The sequence below is a fragment of the Hesperophylax consimilis genome, chromosome 16, assembly GCF_061612785.1.
Source record: "Hesperophylax consimilis isolate HC1 chromosome 16, BYU_Hcon_1.0, whole genome shotgun sequence".
Lineage (NCBI taxonomy): Eukaryota > Metazoa > Arthropoda > Insecta > Trichoptera > Limnephilidae > Hesperophylax > Hesperophylax consimilis.
In genome coordinates this window covers 21,954,741-21,969,655 of record NC_142851.1, presented here as the reverse complement: position 1 = coordinate 21,969,655, position 14,915 = coordinate 21,954,741, and the positions used below count along the sequence as shown (strand labels likewise).

The following is a 14,915-nucleotide window of genomic DNA, read 5'->3' as shown; positions in this document are numbered from 1 at the left end:
ATGGTTTTAAATTATTTTAAGTATATATGAAAATGGATTTAGTACTAGTTTTATTTATTTAATTGTACAATCTATATTCCAATATGGTATTATTGGCTGGGGAGGAACTTATAACAATATATTAAATCCACTTAAAATAGTTCAAAGATTGATAATTAAAGTAATATTGAAAAAACCATCCAAATTTTCTACTGAGATTCTCTTTTCAATATTCAATGTACCCACAATAGACAATATATATAAAAAATATTCAATTCTACAAATTTATAAAGAAATACAGTTAAATAACTTACAATTCAATTCATCAGCAAGATATCAAAAAACTATCAAAATCCCAAAACTTAATACAAAGCACACACAAAATACCTATCTCTATCTAGGTATAACATATTTTAACATCCTTCCATTATATCTAAAAAATATTGAAGATATTCAGGAATTTAAAATAAAATTAAAAAAATACCTAAAACTACTATAAAAGTCCATATCTTACTCTTATTATTATTTCCTTCTAATCTTGAAACTATATTATTGATAAATATTGCCTATTTCTTACTTATCCCTTTGGTTTTGCAAATATATTATTTACTTACTTACATGATTCCATATAATTGAGCTAGGATTTACTCACCAAACACAAGAGCCTCGTTTTTTTATGGTGAGGAAAAGCTATTATTATTTACCTTGATAACACTGTATAATATGTATAATTGTATATTTATTGTAAAAAACATAAAAATATTAAATAAATAAAAAAATAAAAAAAATTATTACACGCCCTAGTGGGCTTTTCTTTTAAAAAAAATACAAGCATTTTGTATCAGAGTAAACACTTAAAAATTAATACAATAAAGAAGAATGTAAACATAATGGCAAAAATGAATCCTCACGCATATAATTGAATTTAAAAGATTCAACAAAACAAAATAGTAGAAGCGGAGAAGTTATGGGGTTACATAGGTTTATTTGTGTATAGAATAATAAAAGTGATAGAATATACAACATTTATACTGATTAGTTTTCAAATGAAATATATCACCCATATATTTGTTTCCGAGATTGTGAAGTCTCGGAATCGGAAAATTTTGGTAAGCTAGTGTCCTGGTGTTATTGAAGTAAAAAGGTAAGAAATGTCGGCATGATTTTATGGGAACATGGATATAGATACATTGAAGTAATTCGGGACAGTCAATTTTAAAAGGTAGTATTCTTTGTAACAGTATTAAATCTGTGCTAATTCTTCTTTCTGAAAGTTTCAATATAGATATTTTATCCAAGAGGTAATTGTAATTTATGTTTTGTATAGGAATATGCAATTTATAATTTATAAACCTTAGAAACTTCCGTTGAATCTTTTTTTAATGTTATCTGAATGAATATTGAAAAATGGAGACCATAACGTAGAGTTATACTCAAGTTGGCATCTGACAAGGGTTTTATGTAACATAATAAATGTTCCTAAATTATTGAAATCTTTTGCAGCTCTCAAAACAAAGCCAAGAGTCTTTAAGGCCTTGTTGATAATATTATTAATATTACATACAAAGGTGAGTTTACTGTCGAACATAATGCCTAGATCAATAATTTTATTAACACAAATTAAATTTTTGTACACAACTTTTCATTTGATTACGCGTGTGTTTTTATATCTATATCATACAAATGTCACCTGAGACAGGTAAAAAGAGGTTTTAAAGGCGCCATCTGTTGGACGTAAAAAACAACACGCGCTATTGTTTATTTATCTGCACAGACAGACTGAACCACAGCAACGCGTGGTGGGGTACAGCTAGTTGTTAATAATTATTCATCCTTGACTTGAAAGAAAACTTAATTGATGCCGCATAACATAAATAAAAATTGACTTGTATATCCAAGATACTATTTAAATGGTAATTAATGTCGGTAAGAATCTTTCAATCACGTACACACACAGCAAAAAAATATGCGTTGATGAAATAAAGATAATGTTTTTAATTCGTAGTCGAAAGCACGATACAGTTAAACATGACCGAAGGGTAGAGGGTCGGATTAGCTCAGTGGTACAGCAAAGCTTCAGCAATGCCGAGGTTCTGGGTTCAATTCCTCGATACGACTGAATAGTTTCCTGATTTTTCAGTAGCACATTTTTCGTTTGAGAGCTTTTAATATTATCTTCAATGGATAAATTATTTATTTTCCATTCATGGTATTACATTTGAAGAATTATTTAATCATTTTGAATAAAACTTTGTAGCCATCGGCATTACCGTCAATCCTCATCGTAGTTTGGCTAATAAGTTTGGCTAACTGACATTATTTAACGCAAAACATAGTTAGCAACAAAGTACGCTACTGTTTAATGTACATTGTGGGAACTATCATTTAAAGACATGCGAATAAATGGGGTTTTTAACTTGAATTTAGTGTACCCAGCCTTGTAATTATTATTGAATTAAGCTAAGTATAATGAACTTAGTTTGCTGGTTTTAAAATTAACATAAATTACATTTGTAGAACTCTAATTCGTATTTTATTTCGTATCAGATTATTACTCTTTCTCTTGTCTTTGAGACGTGTTTATATGTATCATAATTTCCAAGTATTTTCGACTGTAAAAATTAGTATACTTACCTTGTATTGTTGTATAATATTCTCGGTCGTGTTTTTTTAGTACTACCCCAAGTGGAGTCTTTGACAGTTCTGTGTTCTGGAGATCATTAAAGACGTCCATAATGTAGAAGGCGGGAAAAGGAAACGAAAATCGGCAGGAAGTTCCAATTAAAGAGCTGCAAATACACTTCACTTACCTTAAATAATTGTAATTTTACGTACAAAATGTCTTTTTAAAATTTATGTTTTTCTTCCCATTTTTTTTATCCACAAGAATTTGCTCCAAAACGAACAAAATAAATATGCCAATTGTTTTGAAAATTATGGTACCTATGCATATGTGTCGAAAACAATTATGTAAATATAACTGTTGTTGTTAAAAGAGAATTAATGATTTTTCCTATACCTTAAATCAATGTCAAAAAATAATACAGAATCTTTGGGATAGCACAAAAACGATTTACAAATCGGCAGTTGTTCAGAAGAGACGAAAACATGTTTTTTCGAGCTTACAGAAGATTTTCGGAGACTTATAGCATATTATCAAACCATAACCAAAATTATATTAAAATAAGGTCGCCTCCTTGCCAACGTCTGATCTCGAAAGCATTCCATCAAAACGTACGAATTTTACAATAATCTTAAAATAATATCCAATGCGGACGAAGACTACATACCCCATCAGCCGTGATTAAATTTAATGAAAACACTGTTGCCGGCTTTCATTAAAAATATTATCCTTTGAAGACCCAACAGCGTTGCCAGCTCGTAATAACAATTAGACGTGATTAAATTTATACAACATCGTGAAAACACCATCGCACAGGCGCCCTGACAGAGAGGTTTATCACTGTAAGCTCCGGGGACTACCCTTGAGACTATGGGGAAGCCTAGTCTAATAGTATTTAGCAATGTTTAACAAAATGACAAAGTCTTTTGGTCATAAAATCGTTCACAAAATGTGAAATTCGCATGAGATAAGTAAAGTATATCTAATCGTTTGGTTAATTAGGTTTTTATTAGTTTTTCTAAATTCGTGAAACGATATAAAATAATTAATTTAAAAATTAAACTAACTACTGTTGTACCAAAATGTGACAGGGAATAAAATATTTCTTTATCCAATTTTTCTAAAAGCAAAGATAAACATAATTGTTTCTTTCAAATTCAACTTATCTCATCGACTGTAAGATTTGCAAATATATCCTTCGCATGATAGAAATCAAACGTCAAAATAATAATTTGGGTAAAATCCTGTTAAAAACGTGATTGCAATCTATTTCCTAATAAAATATATGTGACTACAATGAAATAAAACATATGTGAATTCAAGGAAATGCAAGCAAATCTAAAAATAAATAAAATTATGAATAATTATGTAAGGCGTGGTCTTGAGTGAACTCGGGCCCTCGTGGGGCTGGAAGGCTGCGGTTACCACTGTGTTGTCGGAGGCCATTAGCCACATCCTGGCTCCAGTGACCCGGTATCTCATCAAGCCGGCGAATCTATTCTAATCCAGTTCTGTTTCGTAAATTTTCGATACGCTACTGTACCTTGTGTAACCCAATATAATTCTACATGCGTTATTATATTGGATTCGGAGTCGTGCCATCGAGCAAGTTTGGTAGTGACACCATGTATCACAATGTATATAGATTTGTACAAAATGCATCGAATAATAATAGTAATAAGGCATTGAAATAGTAAATTATGGAAATTTGAACAAATTAATTGAAAAATTATACATTTAATGTGTGAAGTTATTTACTCATCTCAGAATTAGGCAACATAAAAAAAAGATTAAAAAAGTTTTATATTAAAGTCTTATATTTAATTGATTGGTAAAATGATTTATCGATAATTTATTTGAAAACTAATTTTACTTATATGCTGATTTACTTATGTATGGTTTTAATCGAAAAATGACCTTTCTTCTTCCTCAGTACCTCCTGGGAGGCCCGTGATCTACGACGGCAAGAGGAGAGACAGGACCAAGCTGATTGAACCCTACAACGAAGGCTCCGATGTGGTCCTCGTCTGCGAGGTGGAAGGAGGTGAGTTTATATCACCTTTTTCATATTGCCACTCCATACCGGGAGTAAATTTGAGCAAGGAGAGAGAAAACACGAACCCAAAAAATCATTTCACAGCCAATCTGTTTAGCGCAAGGACGAGTCGTCAAGGGATCAATATTACAATTTTTTCATGAGAAACTATCATTGATTGAAATAACACAACGAAAAAGGAAGAATTTTTCTTGTAAGTTTGTAACAAGCCCATTGGAATAATCTGTTTATGTGTGAAAAGATGTGCTATTTATGATTTATGTGACTAATTCGAGTAGTTTTTATGTGTCTAACAGGGACACCTATATTTATTTCACTCATGAACTACGGTTCGTTAACTGGTTTGTCCGGGTTTATTGAGTAAGGTTTAATCCAGGTTCGCTCCTGTTGCGTAGCGGGCCGGTTGAGGGAGACCCCTTGACCTTTAACTCTCCAACTGGACTCTCTCTACCCATCTTACTACAACTTACAACTTGTAGCACTAGAACTTACGAGAAGTAAGTTACAAGCAACATATTCATATTGCTACTTAAGTGCTGAAAGTCATAACTGAAAAATATTTCCGTTCACAATCGAAAGGAAATAATATTGTAGTACCGAAATACTATCTCCTTGCAGTTCGGTTACTGCAATCTACTAAAAATGCATTGGTTCAGGTAACTTCTCCCAGCGAGTTGTTGAATTTTTCCCCGCGAAACCATCTCCCAAGAGAATAGGAGAATTTAAAATGTTTACTGAAATTGAGTTGTTCAATTTATTATCTTCTTACTTTTAAGAACTGAAGTGAAAGTTAGGTTAGGGTGTTTGAAACTCCATCACATTTCATTTTTGACATCATAACTTCTTCCAGATTCTCGGTCCGGTTCAGCCTTTGATCATTACTGTTAAAATGTCTTACTTAAATGCCAGGGTTTTTTAAGTTTGCTTTCATAGCTCATTTTTAAATTTGTTAAACCAACGTTGTAAGGGTTCAAAAGAAGAAGACGATGGTTGAAACACAGATACGTAAATACGAATGTTAGAGATAGTATTAGTAGATTTTTTAATGATCTAAAAACCTTAAAGAGTTCAAGAAATTAAATGTGATGTAAATTGGTAAAAATTCGGAATACCGGAGCTTTAGGTTTGATTTCTTTGTCTCGTGAAAACGAAAACGAAGCAATGAAATCTTTTCTCAGGAGACATAAATAAGTTGTCAACATAAATAAGTTGTCAATCTCTCTACATGACAACGCACAACGTTGTTAAAGGACGTCGATGGAAATGATGATTTTAAATTATTTTTCACAACCCATTTTTATCGATATTTTTCGTAACTAATAAACACAATACAACATTTAAAAAAACAATATTTATTGTTCCGTCTAAATATATTTATTTTTTTTCGTTAGTATGTTAGTTAGTTGTTAGTATAATTCCTTAGTATGTATGAACATTTAGTCATTGGTATTAACACATTTATTTATATTTTGACGTCTATTTGACGAATTTATGTTTTGGGTGTTTTTTTGTTGCGTAATTTTCTGCTACAAATAAAACAATACGTTTCATACAATGGCGTTAAACCTTTTTTGGGCAAAAACTCCATCATTTTTTAATACATCATATCGAGATTGGGTACCTAACTCACCGTCAAATTATTTACCTTTTCAGCTTACAAATGAAACAACACAGTATGCTATTTGAAAAGCCATTCCCTAGAAATTCGGAAACGTGTTCCATTCCGAATTTGAAAAAGTATAAAACATAAAGAACAAAATCGTTAACGGGCAAGGCTTGGCAATTGAACTGTGTTGAAAGTACAGTAAAATTCCTTTCAGGAAAGTGAAAAATGGCGTCAAACAAAACGGGTGTAACCAACAATTGAAATGTTGCTATGTTCAGGTGTTCAGGTCTATAGAATGTGATGTTGAGGTCGTTAAGGATTATAAAGGGTTTTTTGTGTACTTCAAAATAATTTTAATGGGGACCCTTGTTGGTGTAGTGGTGTATTGGTAACATCCTTGTTGAACATTTTATAAATTAAACAACAACAAACGATCAATTTGTTATAGGTCAAGGTACAATTATATCATTTTTAAGAGACTGTGATGAGAAATGATTTAATTTTATTTTAAATTTATTTTTGTGAGTAAACTGAAGAATGAAAAAAATAAATAAAATAAAACATTGAAGAATTGAAGCCCGTATCTAAATTTAGTTTGAATTAATAAACTTCTGTAAGCACCCATTATCTTTGAGCATTTGTGGGGTAAGTGGGGACTGCGTTGTTAACTTGACGGCCTCCGTGGTCGAGGAGTAAAGCTCTCGACTAGCAATCTCGAGGTCGCGGGTTAAATTCCGACGTGTGGAACTCAAATTTATTTGAATAATATGTGTTATGTCACAAATTATTTATTTCAAATAACAAATATTATATTCGCAGCACGTACCAGAGTAGAAGATGCTCTCAGTATTGCCCTAGTGTAAGAACACCATTTAGAATTAAAATGTTGCTTGAAATGGCTTATGCTGTGTTTAGTGAACAGATCTGAATAGCCAATTACATATCTATTACCGTTAGTCTCACAACATACCCCAGTAGTTAATTAGTGATGCCATAGTCTCACTGGCTCCAGGTGGTTGGGAGCAGTTGGTACTCTTGTGCAGTATTCACAAAAAAAAAAAATCTGAAAACTTTTATGAAACTATCGTTACTGTCGGTATCGTTACTATCGATATCGTTATTATCGGTATCGTTACTATCGGTATCGTTACTATCGGTATCGTTACTATCGGTATCGTTATTATCGTTATTATCGATATCGTTACTATCGGTATCGTTACTATCGGTATCGTTATTTTCGGTATCGTTATTATCGGAATCGTTACTATCGGTATCGTTATTATCGGTATCATTACTATCGGTATCGTTATTATCGGTATCGATACTATCGGTATCGTTACTATCGATATCGTTACTATTTATTATACCCATCTTAGAAATGATTTGCTTATATCTGATACTTTATCTTTTCTGTACTTTAACACGTTAATTTTATGTATATTGAGTCAAGTTAAACACACTTCAAAGGGAGACCGTGTTTGAAAAATTGCTCGATCTCATACGCTTCCAAATTCGAAATAATGCTTGAACTAAATCTCTATTTTTATGTTTCAACATGCACTTTAAGCGTCGTCCTCCACCCTGAAGCAATTCACTAGCATCCTCGTCCAGACCGTACGCATTACGTATGCAGTCATAAACCGGGCTATAAGTCACGTAGGTTATGTGTGTTTTCACGTCGTATTCGTTATTCACGAAATACAGTTTAGACAAACCAGTTGGAGACCGTATTAATCCAAGTGCCCACGTAATTTGAAGGAAACCTCGGAGTTTGTATTGGAATACAACACGGGTACGTTCTTCTACAAGCCTTCAATTAATTTTAACCCCCTACTTTTTAACAAAAGCCAACAAAACAAAACAAGTTAAAGAGAGTAGTTAAAAAATATGTCATAAGAGTTTCACACTAACTTTCCGTAAATTAAACTGTTTTTTTTTAAACGAACAAACAAATAGTCAAAATTAGGTTACTGTCACTGTTACAAGTGCTGTGTTTTTATCACTATTCCAAACATATTTCTAGGTAGCAATTTCCCACTATCGTCCTATGTATCTATCCTGTGAATTGATTTTGACGATGGAGCACAAGCAGTTATACTACAAATTTCGTTTTCGAAATCGTTTGAAAACAGTTCATTTGCTATTAATCCATTCAAAAACGTACAAAATTAAAACCCCAATAGCCATGGGGATTCCCACGGGTACTTTACCAGATAGGAACAGGGTAGGAACTGGTTAGGTACCGGCGGAAGTCGTCGCCGCAGGCAAACCCGATACTAATTTAAATTTATCGGTCGGCAATTCCGAATTCAAAAAAGCGCGCGCCCGCTTCCCGCCTTTTGGCATTATTTGGCGGGAGATTTGTTTCATAGGAGGAAACGTTCCATTTGCGGTTGATAATGTATTCGATCTGTGAAATTTCGATATTTTTATTTGTACATTTTATGGGCAATATCTGTTCTTGCCGCACGACCATTTTATTATCTGTGAAATTCAATAAGGGCTTTTTTTATGGCTTTCGGGAAGAGATGAAACATTCCAATTCATTTGGCCATTCTAATAGATAATATCTGTTGCACGGCACAATTTATTTAGAATCTTTGTTATTTTTGAGTAATTCAAATAAGTTGTGACAGTTTTATTTTTTCATTTTCATTTATTTATTTAACGCCCAAAGGGCTTTTACATGGTTGGTAGTATAATTTTAATTTGACAAAGTATTGAAACATAAAAAATAACAATAAAATTACATTTGATAAAAGCTATGCAACAAGTCATACAAACACAAGAAACAAAAACAGAAAATAACAGCTATTTGTAGGTTTACATGATGTGTTTAGGAGTATTGTTGAAATAAATGTTTTAAATGATTCACAAAACTTGCCAAGTTGGTATTGAACATCACCCAAGTAATGATTTCCCATGGTGTGAAGTCGTTTTATCGGAGAGTGGGCAATGTAGTTACGCTTATGTGTGCTGCTGTAGAATATTGTATTTTGTCGTGTTGTTACTGTGGGTGTATGTATGTTTATAAGTTGCAGGAGTTCACAACAGTCAAATTTAGATTTAAGTATTTTGAATAAGAACGTTAAATCGTTTATTGCTAGCTGTCCAAAAATTATTTTTTAATTAATGTATACGAATTTTTTTTTGTATTTGTCACAGATATATATACAATTATACAGTGAAAGTAAAATTATGACAGAAAAGCAGAGTTTTACATAATACAGGCTCTTGTAAATTTTTCAAAAACGTGGTTACTGCCAAAAGATACACAAAACTAGAATGGGTCCTTTTTTAATGTATCAGCCGGTAACTATCACAACATCCTCTGAACGAAGGAGTTCTCTTCTATGTTGCCTTATATTATGCTTAGTGAAAATATAAAACCAATTTTACCTACGTCAAATGAATTTTGAAAAATATTAAAAAATTCTGTACTAGCTGAGAGTGATGATTTTGGATTTCCCTTATGTTGTGGCTTATGTCAAAAATCGGTGTGGATACCCTATCTTCGAAATTTACCACATTTACTTACTTTTATGTACTTTATTATTATATATTTAATTGACTTATTGCTATTTACTAATGAATATTTATTTTCTTATCATTATGTTTTAAATTTGCATATTTTGCTTTATTATTTGTTGCCAACTTTAAACGCACTGCCAAGATGTAATTGTAGTTTTAATAACTTTGTCGCTTATTCTTGTAATAATTTAGTATGCTTATTTTTTTCAATTTTATATTAAGTTTGCAAGTTTTTTTTTCCTTTTTTTCAATTCAATAACTTCTTGTCCCACTCTATTCTTCCTGTCCCTAGTAAAATGAATGACTCATGTATTTATGGTAATATGCATTTTTAATAGTAAATGACGTAACATATAAACGTCCTCGTTCAGACGTCCAGCGTCCTCGTTCGTGACTCCAGAAGCCTCCAGTCAGGTTGTAAGGCTTTTTGGCTTCCTTCGTTTTCACGCCAAGGATTGGCTTTCCGTTTGAGAAAGATTGAGAGGTTCTCTTCTAAGTAAAACACTTGTGTTTTGGCTTGATATGTTTTAATATGTCACAAACAAGAGGGTAGACTTAAAACTCAGAAAGAGAAGCGAGAGTTGATTGATAATGAATGTAGACTGAATGATAATGTAGAATTGAATTCTAATTTAAAATCACCACGCTATTTATAAACAAAACAATATTTGACGTGACCACAGGCACAAGATATTATAGACCCGAAATTCATGACAATATTACACTATGACGTGCCATAGACAAAAATATTTAATATAAAAGGTGGCGGCATAGACAGAAAGGCTCTACACATCGAGATTATAACATGAGAAAGTGAAAGAGTTTAGGTTTGACTGAATTTAAATATAAAACAGGACAATCACAAGATACGACACGCAACACAAACAATTAAATTTAAAATATCGTTTTCTAATTTAATAATTATTTTTTTTTTAAATCTGAAAGCGTCTTTCTACCTATTTGGATATGCGTTTATTTTTAACGGACGCAATATATATAATTTGTTTGAGACCACACAATTATTATATGAAAAATACATATTTGATTAAAAATTGAAACCATATGCGAATAAGTCAAGCTAAATAAAAACTCATGTTTTTTTAATTGTTTACCTTTATTTTTATATCTTATGGAGGGTAGTCGAGTTGATAATTTTTGCATCAGATATATAGACGGTGCTCTTGCAGGGAAACGGAACTATGGTCTCGCGACTCGGCCAGCCTCGGAACTCGTCGGCTATTTCCGCCCGGCCGCTAAAACTCTGTGCGTTACATTTGCTTCTAGTCTCACTAAAATGGCAATGGGTCTATCCAAAATGATGATAAGTCTTCAATTTGGAATATATTTCTCTGTGTTTAATTTAATTATGATAAAATTATTGTTTTATGATCAAAATGTAAAGGCTAGTTTTCTTTTATTTCACTACCTACAATTAAAATCAATTTCGAAATTCCGCGTCTTCGATATGCCAGGCGTTCCATGATCGCTATTTTTTTTTTATTTACTGTCTTGTTGAAGGTACGGTTTTTCACTTAAATTAAGTTTTAAAGGCAAATAACAAGTTTGTTCATTGATCCAAATTTGATTGGAGCAATGCGTCCGTGTTCATGTGATCTCTGACAGCTACGTACACTGTATAATAATGTGGTTAAAACAAGGATTCGACAATGCATAGATTTTATGTGTCTAACTGTTAACTCTACGTTTTTATTGTTTTGAATATTTTATGGCGAGTTTTCTTCATCCAATCCTATTGCAACATAACATGAAGTTATACATGTTTTTACGAGTTTCATCGTCAGCTGGAACGAGGTGTTAAGCCGAAGCGGCTGTGAAAATATACAGTCGTGTTTGGCCATCGCTAATTCGCTAAGCCAGGCAAACTAAATAAAGGGGTCTCTTTTGTACTATTCTACAAATGGGTGATTTTTGTATATAGATTTTCAAAGCCTTTTAGGCCTGATAATTCTAACTTTATATTCACACATTTTACCATAAATTTCAAAAGTAAATATTATTTTTATTCCTCGAAGTTTATCGCTATCCATTAGGGTGAAATTTTGCAGAGACGCAACCGTAATATTTATTTTTATTTAAAAATAAAAATAAAGATTTAAAGTTTTCGCTGTCAGTGATTAATTGTTTTAATTTTATAATACACAGAAGGTCACACGGTTGTATATGAAACTAGTTGGCAAGAATATCAATCAATGTGATATGGTTATATGCTCAAAATGTATGTATTTATGTTGACCGTATAAATCATCAAAATGATAATTCATCACATCTTTAAAAAGTTATGTTAAGTCATGGAAAGTGATGAAACAAAAACTTTATTAACTGTGTTAAGTAAATTAGGATAGGTTTAAATTTTTTTTTCATCGTTTTTAATGACTTTATCACTTTTCAAGGTGTGTTGAATAGTAACTGTGTTGAGCATGGAACCGTATTTATATATCGCCATAAAATTACAAAATTTCATTATCTTAACCATTTCGGACCGAGGGTATATTTTAAAATACATATATTTGTGATTTTTTTCCTATCCTATGTAGACCGAATAAAAATTAACGTTTTCATTTGCTATTTATTTTATTCGATTTTAGCTTATAGTTACAGGCAGTAGCTACTATTTTTATATTTTGAAACGTGATTGTTGTGTTTTTTTTATGTAAGTTGTAAAGGTATTTATTTCATCGTTTATTTCATATGTAATTTAATTGAGTAAAATGTTTTTTTTTATGTGAAACACAACCTCTGAGATCTTACGTTCTTTACTTATTACTTCTAAACTATTTTTTTTTAAATAACTCTACCAATTGTTATCATGTTCTACCACTGCCGATTTGAATAAATTCAGGTCTCAAAGGGTTTATAACGCAATATGTATGAAACGGTATAAGCTCTAAATGGTAAGTTCTACCTTTATGTAACTTATGAGTATTTTTTTATATTTAGATCGTATCGTATTTATGTCAAGTGTTATTTATATAAGACTATGAAAATATAAACAGTTTTTAGAATATTAAAAGGTTTGCCCTGTTTTAGTTTTTAAAAAAACAAAATTTATATAATTTGAAATGCCAAGCATCCCTCTGTTATAATATATAAATTTGCAAATATATTTTATCTACATATTCAGAAAATTATGTTTATTATGTTATTTAGTAGTTTAAAATTCAGTAACATTTTATACATTACTTAATCTTACGGCGCTATACAAATCATCCAAATATTTACATTATTATTACACTGCCGTTTGAATGGTCATAAAAATAAAACATAATTTTTTCTTGCAACTAATTTATGCTAGGAGGTTGACTTATTTATTATTGTACCTTATTGAGTATCCTAGAATCATTCGATTTTACAATTATCCTTAAATTAAACAACCCCAATGCGGTCCTTTCACACACAACTGGGAAAGTAGTTGCAAGTCTGTGCAAACAATACTGACGTTGGCTCCGTCCAAAAGTCAAAGTCAATAAATTTGTTTATCTTACTTTTCCGAGTAAATTCAGCGCTGGAGCCGAACCGTCGGACCTTCGAACAACAGAGCGAAAAGGCTGAATTCTTTACTAGCCAAGGGTACAATAGAAGGCTTTCAAGGGTTAGATACTTACAAGAGGAAATTATTTATTGGTGTGTTTATTTTATTCCTGTTGATAAACCAGTCGTGGTGAAAGGCTTTTAATAAGAGATAATAAACATTGAAAGGTTTTAAACTAATTACATCAGTTTACTACGAGATGCACTATATATTTATGTAAGTAATACTCGTATGTTACTTTTTTTTCTGTTTACATTCAGTTAAATCACTAACCTCCTTATATAATTTAAATAGTTTGTTATTTATATTAATTTTACTCAGAACATATTTAGATAAATGAGTATGCTTATTTTTAAAAAATAAAGGTTATTTTTTTGTTGTTGATATACATACTCATTTTGTGATTGTACCTAAATATTATTGATTTAAATAGATACTCTGGTTAATTTTGGGCGGCGGGTATGGGGGTCGCTGAATCTGGAATTATTTATTGGATAAACAACACATCTGATATAGGTTACACCAAGTGGTTCGCTATGTTTAGTGCCTTAGCAGGAGTGCCCGGGTTCATGGGGTGTCTTTTGTCTAGGTCTTGATGGCCAGATGCCTTTGCGCACCACTGCAAGACAGGCTGGATCGGGAGAAACTGGTTGACTCTTTGACTTCTATAGCAGGACTCCATCAACCCATCGCCTTGCACATTAGTGGGAGAAATAGATTCATACGTCCGTCACTCTTGGACACGCCGACCCTCAAATTCTAACCCACCCCTCATACGCGTTTCCTTCCCAAAACTTCCTCTAAAAAGACCCTCTGCACAGTTTTCTCAAAGACGATATAGGTCATGAGGGAAAAAACAAAAACAAAAAACTCTACTCGAATTTCGGAACATCAAAATTTCGGCTAACCTGGTATACCATAATTACCATACCTAAGTGGTTTTTGTTAATTTTATTTATTATTATTGAAATCATAACAAATAACATAACAAATTTTTACCCATTAAAAACCCAAAACCAGAAACTAGCTTTGCTTTGTTTTGCACTATTTGCCTTTTTCTTCACTTCCTTAAAAAAGAATACCTGATAATATTTAAAGTGGGATACTATTAAATAATTGGCTATGTGGAAATGTACCATAACTTGCAACCCTTGTGTTTTAAACTGTATTCAAATCAGTACTGATGCATTATAATATTCCTTCGCAATGTCTATAGGTTTATGGGGGTTGTGAGAAGTACACTAAGCTGGCAGTTAAATTTATCGAAATTGAATTTCTATAACCGTGACTGACAACTGATTTAACCGATGTAAGCGAGCGATCGAGCGAGATTTAATTGGGTGAAGTAATATGAAAATGCTATCCGTTCACAAAATAATCCTGTTACTTACCAATATTTCAATAGCTCTCTTCTAAAAGGGCAAATGTCAACTTTTACGAGTTTCACAAAAATTATAATTAGAATGTTCTCTTTTTAGCATTTTATAGTTTTTTAGAGGGACATTGGCCATTAACTTCAAGACGAAATCGTAAAAAATAAATTCTGAAAACCTGACATTGGCCATTTTAG

General features: G+C 31.9%; 1 protein-coding gene across 1 annotated transcript in view; it reads left to right on the top strand.

The window, feature by feature from the left end:
- side-IV (sidestep IV transmembrane protein) overlaps positions 1-14,915 on the top strand; it is a 919,468-nt gene that overhangs the window by 762,589 nt on the left and 141,964 nt on the right. Inside the window, exon 5 of the mRNA XM_089641040.1 lies at positions 4,536-4,646. Within this exon, the coding sequence (XP_089497166.1) occupies positions 4,536-4,646 (111 nt within the window). The remainder of the gene's footprint in view (positions 1-4,535; positions 4,647-14,915) is intronic.